This window comes from Schistocerca nitens, chromosome 10, assembly GCF_023898315.1.
Source record: "Schistocerca nitens isolate TAMUIC-IGC-003100 chromosome 10, iqSchNite1.1, whole genome shotgun sequence".
Lineage (NCBI taxonomy): Eukaryota > Metazoa > Arthropoda > Insecta > Orthoptera > Acrididae > Schistocerca > Schistocerca nitens.
The window spans coordinates 129504153-129521355 of record NC_064623.1 but is presented as its reverse complement, the minus strand read 5'-3'; the positions used below and the strand labels follow the sequence as shown (position 1 = coordinate 129521355).

The 17203-nt window shown below is 42.5% G+C and overlaps 1 protein-coding gene across 1 annotated transcript in view; it reads right to left on the bottom strand.

Moving 5' to 3' along the window:
• Positions 1–459: 459 nt before the first annotated feature.
• LOC126210343 (esterase FE4-like) overlaps positions 460–17203 on the bottom strand; it is a 127542-nt gene continuing 110798 nt past the window's right edge. The window contains exons 9-10 of the mRNA XM_049939558.1: positions 13558–13690; positions 460–989 (exon numbers count right to left, since the gene is read on the bottom strand). Of these exons, the coding sequence (XP_049795515.1) occupies positions 830–989; positions 13558–13690 (293 nt within the window). The 3' untranslated portion in view covers positions 460–829. The remainder of the gene's footprint in view (positions 990–13557; positions 13691–17203) is intronic.

Here is a 17203-nt window from a genome sequence, read left to right as displayed (position 1 = left end):
TCGCTCTAATAAAGGAAAAACAAGAGTTATGGATGCAGAAAGAAGCAGAAAAAGAGAGCTTCTGAGCCTAATGGTGACGGGAAAGAAAGGTATTGGTACCAGTATAAGCCTATTCAACAAACCTGCCACCGAAATTAAAAAAAAAATTAGACACCGATTTATATATTTTAGACGATGTTGTACCCATAAATGATTCTGAAGGAGTGGCGATGGAATGTAAATGTGGATTGTACTATAGAAAATTGTCAAGTGTTGTAGATGTGGATACGACGCCAAAAGCGTGCCACATGGTACCATGAACACTGTGTCGGTGCGAGGGGTCACAAGTAATTACTCAGTGGTCACTGCAGGTGATTTATACAAGAACAGGAGCATAATGCGAAGGTAAATTTCTATTAATGTGACATTATTATTGTCGCATAATATGTATTAAATTTAAATTAAAATTGTTTTCAGCTAAATATGAATGTAATTTAATTGCATATCTCCCCATATTTAATCTTACTGAAATAGCTCCAAGCTCTATCTGAATAGCCCCACTCCACTGCATCTTTGCCGAATGGACAGGGTAAATAGAATAAGAGGATAACATAAATGTCTGAAGTTCTGTACAATCACCTTCCATAGACAGGACAGGTATACTAAGACATATGTTAAGTGTGTACTGCCGGAATTTCACCCTACCGTTGATAAAATACTCATTGCATTTCCTAGAGATAGGTGTATTTCAACCAGAAGCTTCTGTCGTTACAAACGAAACGTGGGTAATGACCATGCCATGAGAAGGTTTCCGCGGTTTCTTCTGATGCAGCTGGATTGTAAACTGCTGCTAGCTGTCGTATCGGTCGTATAGTTTGTCCCAGAAGGCCAGCCGCTCCTCGAACGGCCGCCTGGCTATGTTCAGCCCGTCGCTGGTGATGTGCAGGAAGCATTGATCCTTCTCTGTGAAAGGCGGCCATGACACCTCCACCTCGGGGTCTGCTACTTGGCTGCACAAACAGAATGAAAGGTACCTCAGAAACAGCAAATAACATATAACTCTACAAAATAGAGCTATATAGTTAAAATGAGAAAGTGCTTCAAGAGATACACTATGTGATCAAAAGATCCAGACACCCCAAAAAACATACGTTTCTCATATTACGTCCACTGTGCTGCCACTTACTGCCAGGTACTCCATATCGGCGACCTCAGTAGTCATTAGACATCGTGAGAGAGCAGAAAGGGGCATTCTGCGGAACTCACGGACTTCGAACGTGGTCAGGTGATTGGATGTCACTTGTGTCATACGTCTGTACGCGAGATTTCCACACTCCTAAACATCCCTATGTCCACTGTTTACGAAGTGATAGTGAAGCGGAAACGTGAAGGGACATGTACATCACAAGAGCGTACAGGCCCACATCGTCTGTTGACTGACAGAGACCGCCGACAGTTGAAGAGGGTCGTAATGTGTAATAGGCAGACATCTATCCAGACCGTTGTTGTTGTTGTGGTCTTCAGTCCTGAGACTGGTTTGATGCAGCTCTCCATGCTACTCTATCCCGTGCAAGCTTCTTCATCTCCCAGTACCTACCGCAACCTACATCCTTCTGAATCTGCTTAGTGTATTCATCTCTTGGTCTCCCTCTACGATCTTTACCCTCCATGCTGCCCTCCAATACTAAATTGGTGATCCCTTGATGCCTCAGAACATGTCCTACCAACCGATCCCTTCTTCTAGTCAAGTTGTGCCACAAACTTCTCTTCTCCCCAATCCTATTCAATACCTCCTCATTAGTTATGTGATCTACCCATCTAATCTTCAGCGTTCTTCAGTAGCACCACATTTCGAAAGCTTCTATTCTCTTCTTGTCCAAACTATTTATCGTCCATGTTTCACTTCCATAGATGGCTACACTCCATACAAATACTTTCAGAAATGACTTCCTGACACTTAAATCTATACTCGATGTTAACAAATTTCTCTTCTTCAGAAACGCTTTCCTTGCCATTGCCAGTCTACATTTTATATCCTCTCTACTTCGACCATCATCAGTTATTTTGCTCCCCAAATAGCAAAACTCCTTTACTACTTTAAGTGTCTCATATCCTAATCTAATTCCCTCAGCATCACCTGACTTAATTCGACTACATTCCATTATCCTCGTTTTGCTTTTGTTGATGTTCATCTTATATCCTCCTTTCAAGACACTGTCCATTCCGTTCAACTGCTCTTCCAAGTCCTTTGCTGTCTCTGACAGAATTACAATGTCATCGGCGAACCTCAAAGTTTTTACTTCTTGTCCATGAATTTTAATACCTACTCCGAATTTTTCTTTTGTTTCCTTTACTGCTTGCTCAATATACAGATTGAATAACATCGGGGAGAGGCTACAACCCTGTCTCACTCCTTTCCCAACCACTGCTTCCCTTTCATGCCCCTCGACTCTTATAACTGCCATCTGGTTTCTGTACAAATTGTAAATAGCCTTTCGCTCCCTGTATTTTACCCCTGCCACCTTCAGAATTTGAAAGAGAGTATTCCAGTCAACATAGTCAAAAGCTTCCTCTAAGTCTACAAATGCTAGAAACGTAGGTTTGCCCTTCCTTAATCTAGCTTCTAAGATAAGTCGTAGGGTCAGTATTGCCTCACGTGTTCCAACATTTCTACGGAATCCAAACTGACCTTCCCCGAGGTCGGCTTCTACTAGTTTTTCCATTCGTCTGTAAAGAATTCGCGTTAGTATTTTGCAGCTGTGACTTATTAAACTGATAGTTCGGTAATTTTCAGATCTGTCAACACCTGTTTTCTTTGGGATTGGAATTATTACATTCTTCTTGAAGTCTGAGGGTATTTTACCTGTTTCATACATCTTGCTCACCAGATGGTAGAGATTTGTCAGGATTGGCACTCCCAAGGCCGTCAGTAGTTCTAATGGAATGTTGTCTACTCCGGGGGCCTTGTTTCGACTCAGGTCTTTCAGTGCTCTGTCATACTCTTCACGCAGTATCGTATCTCCCATTTCATCTTCATCTACATCCTCTTCCATTTCCATAATATTGTCCTCAAGAACATCGCCCTTGTATAGACCCTCTATATGCTCCTTCCACCCTTCTGCTTTCCATTCTTTGCTTAGAACTGGGTTTCCATCTGAGCTCTTGATGTTCATGCAAGTGGTTCTCTTATTTCCAAAGGTCTCTTTAATTTTCCTGTAGGCAGTATCTATCTTACCCCTAGTGAGATAAGCCTCTACATTCTTACATTTGTCCTCTAGCCATCCCTGCTTAGCAATTTTGCACTTCCTGTCGATCTCCTTTTTGAGACGTTTGTATTCCTTTTTGCCTGCTTCACTTACTGCATTTTTATATTTTCTCCTTTCATCAATTAAATTCAATATATCTTCTGTTACCCAAGGATTTCTACTGGCCCTCGTCTTTTTACCTACTTGATCCTCTGCTGCCTTTACTACTTCATCCCTCAGACCTACACATTCTTCTTCTATTGTATTTCTTTCCCCCATTCCTGTGAATTGTTCCCTTATGCTCTCCCTGAAACTCTGTACAACCTCTGGTTTAGTCAGTTTATCCCGGTCCCATCTCCTTGAATTCCCACCTTTTTGCAGTTTCTTCAGTTTTAATCTGCAGATCATAACCAATAGATTGTGGTGAGAGTCCACATCTGCTCCTGGAAAAGTCTTACAATTTAAAACCTGGTTCCTAAATCTGTCTTACCATTATATAATCTATCTGATACCTTTTAGTATCTCCAGGATTCTTCCATGTATACAACCTTCTTTTATGATTCTTGAACCAAGTGTTAGCTATGATTAACTTATGCTCTGTGCAAAATTCTACCAGGCGGCTTCCTACTACATTTCCTTCTCTCCCTTTTCCTACTACCGAATTCCAGTCACCCATGACTATTAAATTTTCGTCACCCTTCACTATCTGAATAATTTCTTTTATTTCATCATACATTTCTTCAATTTCTTCGTCATCTGCAGAGCTAGTTGGCATATAAACTTGTATTACTGTAGTAGGCGTGGGCTTCGTATCTATCTTTGCCACAATAATGCGTTCACTATGCTGTTTGTAGTAGTTTACCCGCATTCCTATTTTCCTATTCATTATTAAACCTACTCCTGCATTACCCCTTTTTGATTTTGTGTTTATAACCCTGTAGTCACCTGACCAGAAGTCTTGTTCCTCCTGGCACCGAACTTCACTAATTCCCACTATATCTAACTTTAACCTATCTATTTCCGTTTTTAAATTTTCTAACCTACCTGCTCGATTAAGGGATCTGACATTCCACGCTCCAATCCGTAGAACGCGTTTTCTTTCTCCTGATAACGACATCCTCTTGAGTAGTCCCCGCCCGGAGATCCGCAGACCATCACACAGGAATTCCAGACTGCAACAGGATGCACTGCAAGTACTATGACATTTAGGCGGGAGGGGAGAAAATTTGGATTTCATGGTCGAGAGGCTGCTCATAAGCCACACATCACGCCGGTAAATGCCAAACGACGCTTCGCTTGGTGTAAGGAGCGTAAACACAGGACGATTGAAAAGTGGAGAAACGTTGCGTGGAGTGGCGAATCACGGTACAATGAGGCGATCCGATGGCGAATGCCCAGTGAACGTCATCTTCCAGCGTGTGCAGTGCCAACAGTAAAATTTGGAGACGGTGGCGTTATAGTGTGGTGGTGGTTTTCACGGAAGGGGCTTGAACACCTTGTTGTTTTGTGTGGCACTATCACAGAATTGGCCTTCATTAATCTTTTAAGCACCTTCTTGCTTCCCACTCTTAAAGAGCAATTTGGACATGGTGATTGCATCTTTCAACACGATCGAGCACCTGTTCATAATGCAAGGCCTGTGGCGGAGTGGTTACACGGTAATAACATCCCTGTAATGGACTGACATGCACAGAGACCTGACCTGAATCCTATAGAAACCTTTGGGATGTTTTGGAACGCCGACTTCGTGCCAGTCCTCACCGACTTACTTCGATACCTCTCCTAATTGCAGCACTCGGTGAAGAATGGGCTGTCACTCACCGATTCACATCCTTACCTCTCCTCATTGCAGCGTTGAAGAATGGGCTGTCATTCCTCAAGAAACCTTCCAGCACCTGACTGAACGTATGCCTGCGAGAGTGGAAGCTGTCATCGAGGCTAAGGGTGGGCCAACACCATATTCCAGCGTTACCGATGGAGGGCGCCACGAACTAGTAAGTCATTTGCAGCCAGGTATCCGGATACTTTTGATCACATAGTGTACGTCTGGACAAATCTCCTATTTAGCTTCAAGACTACATTTTTCTTCACAGGGCTACCACAGGGAAATTCCAGGGTATTAGTACGCAGTCACTTTGACAGAGTGACAGTGAAACGCCGGCCGAAGTGGCCGTGCGGTTCTGGGCGCTACAGTCTGGAGCCGAGCGACCGCTACGGTCGCAGGTTCGAATCCTGCCTCGGGCATGGATGTGTGTGACGTCCTTAGGTTAGTTAGGTTTAATTAGTTCTAAGTTCTAGGCGACTGATGACCTCAGAAGTTAAGTCGCATAGTGCTCAGAGCCATTTTGACAGTGAAACTGTTTCTACATTCCGTCACCACCACCTACTTACATTGTGGTGGATAGCTCTGCGAACAAATAATGAAATCGGCATGGGATTCTCTCTAGCGCCAGACATCACTAACATATACAGGGCGAAGAAAACATGGCGTACTTGGAGGCCAGCAAGCGAAATGTCATGAAGTCTCAAGAAAAAAGCTTATCACGCAAAATTAGATGGGGTGCATTTTGAGAAATCATGTACGAAAACGGGGAGCTGGCAACACTGTCTCATCGTGCAGCACATCGGAATGTAGAGGGGGCACAATCCTCGGAGCTACAGGTTCATACCGAGCGAGGTGGCGCAGTGGTTAGCACACTGGACTCGCATTCGGGAGGACGACGGTTCAATCCCGCGTCCGGCCATCCTGATTTAGGTTTTCCGTGATTTCCCTAAATCGCTCCAGGCAAATGACGGGATGGTTCCTTTGAAAGGGCACGGCCGGCTTCCTTCCCAGTCCTTCCCTAATCCGATGAGACCGTTGACCTCGCAGTTTGGTCACTTCCCCCAAACAACCCAACCGAACCTACAGGTTCAGTGGTGAGGTGTGGTAGCTCAACCCCTTGCCGCCTACTCGTGGTTTCATCGTCCTTCCGCCACCTTCCACAGATGCTCACGAGAGTAGCATGCGAACAGCCGACCGACATAGCCATCTCTAAACTGTCCTCTACAGGACGAAATCATAAGAAGCTCATTCTGACTCGAGAAGTGGGTAATCCATACTCATATGACTGACGTTCGTTCAAAGTTTTCCCACGTGCCCCGTGTAAATCAGCTATTATTAATAGACCAAAGAATACCTGTAGTTCTGTGGAGTCACGTTCTATCCAACATTCAAGATACGGGTGTGGAGCTTTTCTGTTTTCTACATGATTATTGGTATGCATTATTATTACACACTGCATGTGATTGGTGATAGAAAATGTGAGACACTCTGTCCTTGTCTGTATTTGTGGTCAAAGGAGAGGGGGAATATGTGCAGTTTCATGTGTTACAATACTGGTAGCCTACATGCACACATCATGTGGTATTGCCATATGTTATCTATCCACTTGTAGATAAAACAGTAGTCGCACTAGTTTCCCCAATACCAGTATCATCTTCTTCGCATTCATTAACATTCCTCTCGTTTCCAGCCTGTCTCTCCTCCTCTATCATATCTACACCAGTGTCACTCTCATTCCCATTTCCAAAAATTGATTCATTATTAGTATCACTCTTATGCCCATCTAATGCAATTTGCCAGAGTCTGTAAGCCCTTTCAAAAGCGTATATCATAATCCATTATCAATAAAGTGTAATAGCACCTCTTACTTCTACAAAATGTAATTTCTGATGATGCAACTGTTCCAGTCATGCACATGTGTGTATTTTCTACGAGTTGGTTACAATAAAGGAGGTATAAATGTTGGTTGATAAGGTGCATTGATTCCAAGCTTTTATTTTCATAATGGAATTGAAATATAGCATTGAAAATCACATATCATGTACCTGGGGTATTTTCTGGCCCCGTTGGAAAAATTTCAAATTATTGTACAACCATAAGTACAAATGGCGTTCAAAACGTTTGGCACAGTCGTCTCTAGATTTTTATTTTTCGCGGGAGGAGAATGAAACTTTTTTGAACATACCTGGAACATCTAGCTATAAGTTGGTATATAAAAGTATTTTCTTTTATTTACAGGTGAGCCATAATGGACCGTGAAGTAGAAGTCAGGTTGCGAAAACGGTGATGGAGTTTCTCTTCAAGACCGGCGATGACTCTGCCACATAGATTCACAGGACGTTGCTCCCTGTTGATGGGGAGGACGCAGTGGATCGCAGCAGTACCCAGCAGTGGTTGCAGAGGTTTAAAGAAGGTGATTTATCTCTACTGGACAATCCACGATGCGGTAGACCATCGACGGCAGTGAGTGATGTGAATAAGGAGACCATTGATCAAATCATCCAAAATGACAGACGTGTGACGATATGCACCTTGCTGAAATGTCATTGGACAAGCAGCGACATACCATCTAGATCCACAGACCACAGCTTCAGGGGCAGCTCATCATACTACACCATGACAATGCCAAACCCCATACAGCACTTATGACGCAGGAGAAAATCAGGAAAATGCGTTGGAAAAATTTTTCCTCATCCTCCCTACAGTCCGGACTTGGCACCGTCTGATTTTTACATCTTTGGTCGTCTGAAGGCCCATCGGCGCGGTAAATATTTGGTGGTGAGAAAGACCTTGACTCTAAGCACTATGGGACTTAACATCTGAGGCCATCATTCCCCTAGACTTAGAACTATTTAAACCTAACCAACCTAAGGACATCACACACATCCATGCCCGAGGCAGGTTTCGAACCTGCGACCGTAGCAGCAGCGCGGTTCCAGACTGAAGCGCCTAGAACCGCTAGAGAAAGACCTTATTTCCTGTGTCAGGCGATGGTGTAAAGTCAATCCCCAGAATTTTACGAAAGTGCATTTACATCATGGAAAGAAGGTTGGGCCAGATGCGTCACAGATGACGGAGGCTATATTGAGGACGCTCAATGCATAGCTAAATGTTCCAAGTATGTTCACAAGAAATTTCATTCTCCTCCTGAAAAAAATAAAAAAAATTAGAGACAACTGTGCGAAAGTTTTTGAACGCCATTTGTATTTTAGCCAGTTGTAATAAAAAGGCCATAAAAACGATATCTAAAGGGAACCTTTAACATTGCAGCCGTCAGCAATCGTGAACTATTTAATGATTATAAAGAATCCGCCTCAATTGCAAATCGAGGCGGATTCTTTACAATCATCATATCTATAGAACTCTTCGTCCACTTTAAAACTATTTCTTTGTAGCTAAGAGAGCCTTGGAGTCTCAAAAATTCCAGACATTAAGCAACAGGAATCTCTTTTATTACATATGATACTACGTTTCTCATTTTGTGAAATGCATAATTTTGCATATCGGGTCAGTTAAAGCTAGCTGCTAATAATTGCGAAATGTCTGAGGTTACTATTAAAATGTCTTCAAGATCATTGACATATAGTGTGAGCAGCAATAAACCCAACACACTTCAATGAGGCACGGATTCAAACGATTTTCGGAAATCAACAAATAGTACACGTACCTGACTGCACTGAACCTTCGCTTTCAGGATGTCACTTGAGGAATGTGTAAATTGAGCTTCACATGATCAGTGTTTTCGGAATTCATGCTGGTTGGCATGATGGATGTTATTCTGCTCGAGATACCTCATTGCTATGTATATATGAAGACTGAAGCGACGAATGGAAATTTTTACGAAGAGCAGTATTCGAACCAGGGTCTCCTGCTCAACAGAAAGGTGCGCTAACCACTACGCCACCCTGGCACAGTGGCTCTGCACAGCTGCACCGACTACCCCAGTACGCCTCCCTCCTCAATCCAGATTCCCATTCACCCCCAAGCCCACTGGTATTCTCCCTAAATTCGAAGAGCATTGCTGAAGCTCTCCAGTTGTATTGGAATGGCACTTCATTCGATGAAAGCACCTATTCCTGGGTTTCAGGCGGGATCCATCGTTTCATTGCATGCTGAGGTGCTATTCCAGTACAGTTGGAGAGCCTTTGCAATGCTTTTTGAGTTTAGAGAGAACACCAGTGTGCTGAGGCGTGTAAAGAAATTTGGACTGCGGAGGGGTGTGTGCTAAAGTAGTCTATACAATTGTGCAAAGCCACTGAGTCAGGTTGCCATAGTGGTAGCCTAGGACACCCGGGTTCTAATCCCAGCTTTGGTAGGCTGGATGATTTGGGGGCGTGGGCGGGGGGGGGGGGGGGGGTGAATCGAACAGCGAGGTCAACGCTTCCATTGGATTAGGAAAGCATAGGGAAGGAAGTCAGCTGTGCCTTTCAAAGGAACCAATCCGGCATTTGCTTGAAGCGATTTAGAAAAATTATCAACCTTCCATCTGCATATATGCAAACGTACTTTTGTGTATCATTTATGCCAGCTTTCTTGTAGACATGTGCGTCCAGCTCTTTCTTCCACGGACCACGCAGTTTTGTTCGGGGCCTCTTTGGTACATTATGGTTAAAATAGGGACCAGCTCATCCACAAATTTGACACGGTATCTGATAGGGACGTTACATTGGCGAGAAGAGAAATAAGTTTGAAAGATCGGGAGTTTATAAGATTCAGTGCAGAACGTGTGATGCAAAATATATAGGGCAGACAGGAAGATCATTCGCGATCCGGTATAAAGAACATAAAGATGCGTTCAGGTTAGGAAATTATGACAAATCAGCTGTTGCGAACCATATATATGAAACAGGCCATCCCCTTAATAGCATAGAAGACAACGTAGAAATATTGCATGTAGAAAAGAAAGGGAGGAAACTTGACTTACTAGAGGAATTCGAGATAGCTATCCATGAAAAGAAACAAAGCAATATCCTAAATGTACAAGATAACTTTAAAGAAATGAGATTTTTTAGCGGGTTTTTAGAATTATTTTAGGGCAGGCATGCGACTTAAAACTTGTAGCATGTCAATGACGGAGTTGCGAGAGGCTAACGATGGCAGACCAATGCAGTAAGGAAATGAGGCGCCCAATAGCATAGCGTTACCGTCAAGCACACGGCGGTAACCACGCCACAACACCTAGGCACGTTAGTCCACAACAGCACCCGAGCCGGCGCAGTCGACAGCATATTTGGTAGCTATGGGACGGCCATCGACCTGCGTCAACAACTTTAATGTAAGACGAGGACCCACAGTCCAATATACTTTTAATTCTTTTTTACTTTATGGACCCACCAACTATTGGTGATGGTATTTTGTCTTTTTAGTACGTTTAATTTCGCGACATAGATTTTACAACCTGATGATGAGAGCATTGTCTCTCGAAACGCGTTGTTAAAATATATATAAAAATCGCGGTTGAATGCTAAATGTGATAACCAGTATAACGACAACTGCTACCTCGACTCCATAATGGATTATATCAAATCGTTAGTGTCAGGCGAGACATTGAGGTTAGTGTATAAATACAAAAATTTAAGACATAAGTTATTAAAAACTGCCGCAAACATAAACTTTAATAAAGAATGTGTTAAGAATCATGTTATCCCGAATTATGTGAAGTTGAAACTTTGTGATTGCAAGTCATGGGCGGGACGACTAGCTGTTGAAAAAGCAAAAAAGTTTTGGATACGCGCAGAAATCAAACATCTGTATAAAAAGAAAGACTTAATTAAAAAACAAATAATTCAAGCAGAGACTAAGGTCAAGGAAATATTACCAATGAACGTATGGGAAGAGGTTACATGTAGACTTCACAAAATACTACAGAAGGAGTTTATAAAGAAAAAAGAAAAACAAGATAAAAAACTTCGTAAATTAACTAATAACACGCGCGAAGACGAAAAAGATCAACAACAAAGGCTTTCGTCTTTTGACTTTTACCCACGGGTGGTTAACAAAACGGATATTACATTTGATAATACAGAAGTAGAAATGTTAAATAAGGCATTAAAGTTTAATATTGGGCCGTCATTTAACAAGAAGGTCGCGAAAGAAGTAATTGCCCTCACTAAAATGACAACAGAAATTGCTAAATTAAATAATAATGAAACAGGCCATGTCGGTCATAAGCTACATAAAATAGTAAAAAATGAATTAAATAAGAGAAATAGTGTTAATCATAAGACTAGAGCAGACCGACTAACTGTCGATTCTATAAATAAAAAGCTTAATGAAGCGAAAGCTATTGCCACGAAAGCGGATAAGGGGAATACGGTCGTAATATTAAAAGAGGAGGAGTACGTTTCGAAAACCTTAGCGTTTTTTGTCGAAAATAGCATTACAGAAATTCCGAAAGACATAACAGCCAATTTCCAAACTAAACTAAAAAATGTTCTTAAACGCACGCACTTCCTGCTGACAGAAGCCGAAAAAAGAAGATGTGTTATCATGAATCCAACGGCCCCCAAATTAAGATCACAGGTGAAGATACATAAAGATCTGCATCCGGTTCGTCCGATTGTTAACGGTCGAAATAGTCCAGCATATAAAATAACGAAAATGTTGGACCAAATTATGAAAAAGACTTACGTGTATAATAATAATTATTCAGTGCGTGGTAGTATGACCATGATAGGTGAAATTAAAGATACGCCAGTCACCGACACTTCCCGTTTGGTTTCGTTGGATGTTAAGAACTTATACTCCAGTGTTCCGGTTAACGAAACTATAGAAATCATTAAGAGAAATTTCCTGAAATACGGTAAAATTTCAACGCAAGAGACAATTGAATTTATTGAACTCCTACAGCTCATTACAAGTTTTAATTATTTTACGTTTAATAACAAATTTTATATTCAGGACGATGGGTTAGCCATGGGGTCCAGCATTTCAGGAACTATGGCGGACATTTTTATGAATGGCCTTGAAGATAAAGTTCTAAATTCTGACGAAAACATTACGGATAAAATTGTTTATTACAAACGTTATGTTGACGACACTCTGTTACTTGTTGATGGTTCCAGTGAGGACATTGAGGAAATAGTAAAAAAGTTCAACGACGCACATAATAAAATAAAATTTACCGTGGAGTACGAAACTGACAATTGTCTACAGTTCCTGGACCTGAATATAAAAAAGCAGGGCAACAAACATGCGTTTTCCGTTTATAGAAAACAAACTACAACTGATGCCGTGATCCCGAATGATTCATGCCATCCGCAGGCGTATAAAGAAGCTGCTTTCCGTAGTCTCGTGCATAGGGCAGTCAATATACCTATGAGTGAAAAAGATAGGGAGACTGAAATTAACACCGTTAAGAGAATAGCGAAGAATAACGGTTACAGAATAGATATAGTTAAAAAACTGTTACGAAAATGTAATAAGCGCAAAAAGAATAAACCTGATGGAGAGAAAGCGAAAATTATCACGATGCCATACTACGGAAAAGTCTCACAAAAGATAGCAAATATTTTTAAGCCATACGATGTCAAAATAGCCTTTCAGACTAATAACCTAGTGAGGTATAGCCTTAAGCACGATATTGGCGAGAAGAGAAATAAGTTTGAAAGATCGGGAGTTTATAAGATTCAGTGCAGAACGTGTGATGCAAAATATATAGGGCAGACAGGAAGATCATTCGCGATCCGGTATAAAGAACATAAAGATGCGTTCAGGTTAGGAAATTATGACAAATCAGCTGTTGCGAACCATATATATGAAACAGGCCATCCCCTTAATAGCATAGAAGACAACGTAGAAATATTGCATGTAGAAAAGAAAGGGAGGAAACTTGACTTACTAGAGGAATTCGAGATAGCTATCCATGAAAAGAAACAAAGCAATATCCTAAATGTACAAGATAACTTTAAAGAAATGAGATTTTTTAGCGGGTTTTTAGAATTATTTTAGGGCAGGCATGCGACTTAAAACTTGTAGCATGTCAATGACGGAGTTGCGAGAGGCTAACGATGGCAGACCAATGCAGTAAGGAAATGAGGCGCCCAATAGCATAGCGTTACCGTCAAGCACACGGCGGTAACCACGCCACAACACCTAGGCACGTTAGTCCACAACAGCACCCGAGCCGGCGCAGTCGACAGCATATTTGGTAGCTATGGGACGGCCATCGACCTGCGTCAACAACTTTAATGTAAGACGAGGACCCACAGTCCAATATACTTTTAATTCTTTTTTACTTTATGGACCCACCAACTATTGGTGATGGTATTTTGTCTTTTTAGTACGTTTAACTTCGCGACATAGATTTTACAACCTGATGATGAGAGCATTGTCTCTCGAAACGCGTTGTTAAAATATATATAAAAATCGCGGTTGAATGCTAAATGTGATAACCACTAACCGTTACATTTCAGATGTGTTACGACCCGTGGCTCTACCCTTAATTCGATTTCTTCTGATCGGTGTATGAGCCCGTACATCACACGTTGGAGAAAACTTGGCACTCACCCTGTTTTGGCGAAGTTGGTCCAGAGGCGCGTCAGTTGATCGGCGAGTTTCCCTTCGAAGGTGTCTTTTGGCGGAGGATCACCGTAGATAGTGCCGCGGCAGAAATACGGAAAGTCTTGTCCATGACCAGCGCCTGAAACATGGTACAGCAACATCACTTGGTATTGCAACGCGCACGGTTCTCCTTAAAGTGCTGCATCTCACGGCAGAAAATGTGTAATCGAGGGGAAGCGTTCTGGAGACCGAAACTGTCAGTCTGGAATAGTGGTGCCAGATCCAGTTTGCAGAAAATCGGGAATTATCGACCGATATTTTATTTTGAAAAGTAACGAGAGTAGGATTCAGCTGTCGGAACATGACAAGAAAAGAATTTACGAAAAAAACTCCTTTAAAGAGTAAAAAGTAAGAGAAAGATGCTGTATAAAGAATTGTATGATTTGTGTTTGTAAGAATGCTAACGAAAGCTTAAAACGTAAGACGGACTGGTATTTGCTGAAGATAACGATTCATTCAATTGTTATTATCGATTTCGGTCGAATTATACAACAGTAATAGAACAAAATCTGAGATGTTTGTACTATGCTACGACAAGACAGAAATAAGAGGGCATACTGAAAAGTAATACCTCCGAAGTGGAAGCTGTTAAGGATTTTTAAATAAAACATACATTATTAACATTTTACATCCTTTATTTTTCATATCTACACTACTGGCCATTAAAATTGCTACACCACGAAGATGAGTGCTACAGACGTGAAATTTAACCGACAGGAAGAAGATGCTGTGATATGCAAATGATTAGTTTTTCAGAGCATTCACACAAGGTTGGCGCCGGTGGCGACACCTACAACGTGCTGACATGAGGAACGTTTTCAACCGATTTGTCATACACAAACAACAGTTGACCGGCGTTGCCTGGTGAAACGTTGTTGTGATGCCTCATGTAAGGAGGAGAAATGCGTACCATCACGTTTCCGACTTTGATAAAGGTCGGATTGTAGCCTATCGCGATTGCGTTTTATCGTATCGCGACATTGCTGCTCGCATTGGTCGAGATCGAATGACTGTTAGCAGAGTATGGAATCGGTGGGTTCAGGAGGGTTATACGGAACGCCGTTCTGGATCCCAACGGCCTCGTATCACTAGCAGTCGAGATGACAGGCATCTTATCCGCATGGCTGTAACGGATCGTGCAGCCACGTCTCGATCCCTGAGTTAACAGATGGGGGACGTTTGCAAGACAACAACAATCTGCACGAACAGTTCGACGACGTCTGGAGCAGCATGGACTATCAGCTCGGAGACCGTGGCTGCGGTTACCCTTGACACTGCATCACTGAGAGGACCCCTGCGATGGTGTACTCAACGACGAACATGGGTGCACGAATGGCAAAACGTCAGTTTTTAGGATGAATCCAGTTTCTGTTTACAGCATCATGATGGTCGCATCCGTGTTTGGCGACATCGCGGAGAACGCACATTGGAAGCGTGTATTCGTCATCGCCATACTGGCGTATCATCGGTCGTGATGGTATGGGGTGCCATTGGTTACACCTCTCGGTCCCTGCGAAACCCTACATTTCAGCAGGATAATGCACGACCGCATGTTGCAGGTCCTGTACGGGCCCTTCTGGATACAGAAAATGTTCGACTGCTGCCCTGGCCAGAACATTCTCCAGATCTGTCACCAATTGAAAAGGTCTGGTCAAAGGTGGCCGAGCAACTGGCTCGTCACAATAACGCCCGTCACTACCCTTGATGAACTGCGATATCGTGTTGAAGCTGCATGGGCAGCTGTACCTGTACACACCATCCAGGCTCTGTTTGTCTCAATACCCAGGCGTATCAAGGTCGTTATTACGGCCAGAGGTGGTTGTTCTGGGTATTGATTTCTCAGGATCTATGTACCCAAATTGCGTGAAAATATAATCACATGTCAGTTCTAGTGTAATTGTCCAATGAATACCCGTTTATTATCTGCATTTCTTCTTGGTGTAGCTATTTTAATGGCCAGTAGTATACATATGTGCAGCCGTCTGCAGCTAGAGGGATACGAATTGCAGCGTGTAACATAGCGGCACGTAATGATACTAAGTCGGCGAGTGACAAACAGGGTGCTGTAATCGAGTTACGAATTCCAAGATTTCGTCGACACGTGCAGCATGGCGATGCCAGACCACACACGAGCGCTGCAACTATCCGGCGTCTTGGGTTCACTGTCATCGATCATCCTCCACGCAGCACGCATCCGACTTTCATCTGTACCCAAAACTTAAAGAACACGCTCGAGGTCTTCATTTTGACAGTGATGAGTGGGTGCAAAGCAGAGGTGAGGTTTTGGCTCTCTGAACAAAATCAAACATTCTTCAGTGACATTAACAAACTGGTCTTTCGTTGGGAGAAATGTGTTCGTCATATTGACTATGTTCAGTAATAAATATGTACAATGAGAAGTAAAGATGTAAATGTTAATAAAGTTTGATTTCTTTGAAAAGCTTCAAAAAATTCGGAGGGATTTGTTTTCAGTACGTCGTCGAAAATAAGACCCATAATTGCAGACGCTGTTGGTATCAACAGTCCTCGTGCACATTAGATATCCTGATACATTTGCGAAAGTATTTTTGTCGTGAATTGTTAGAAATACAGGGCTATTACAAATGATTGAAGCGATTTCATAAATTCACTGTAGCTCCATTCATTTACATATGGTCACGACACACTACAGATACGTAGAAAAACTCATAAAGTTTTGTTCGGCTGAAGCCGCACTTCAGGTTTCTGCCGCCAGACCGCTCGAGAGCGCAGTGAGACAAAATGGCGACAGGAGCCGAGAAAGCGTATGTCGTGCTTGAAATGCACTCACATCAGTCAGTCATAACAGTGCAACGACACTTCAGGACGAAGTTCAACAAAGATCCACCAACTGCTAACTCCATTCGGCGATGGTATGCGCAGTTTAAAGCTTCTGGATGCCTCTGTAAGGGGAAATCAACGGGTCGGCCTGCAGTGAGCGAAGAAACGGTTGAACGCGTGCGTGCAAGTTTCACGCGTAGCCCGCGGACATGCTGGAAAATTGGCTCATGCCACAACTGGAGACCGACAGCGCCGACTTCATCTTTCAACAGGATGGTGCTCAACCGCACTTCCATCATGATGTTCGGCATTTCTTAAACAGGAGATTGGAAAACCGATGGATCGGTCGTGGTGGAGATCATGATCAGCAATTCATGTCATAGCCTCCACGCTCTCCCGACTTAACCCCATGCGATTTCTTTCTGTGGGGTTATGTGAAAGATTCAGTGTTTAAACCTCCTCTACCAAGAAACGTGCCAGAACTGCGAGCTCGCATCAACGATGCTTTTGAACTCATTGATGGGGACTTGCTGCGCCGAGTGTGGGAGGAACTTGATTATCGACTTGATGTCTGCCGAATCACTAAAGGGGCACATATCGAACATTTGTGAATGCCTAAAAAAACTTTTTGAGTTTTTGCATGTGTGTGCAAAGCATTGTGAAAATATCTCAAATAATAAAGTTATTGTAGGGCTGTGAAATCGCTTCAATCATTTGTAATAACCCTGTAGTTTACCTATAAAATTAATTTCTTTTGATCTCACATTTGTAAAACAGTTCCGACTTACATTGG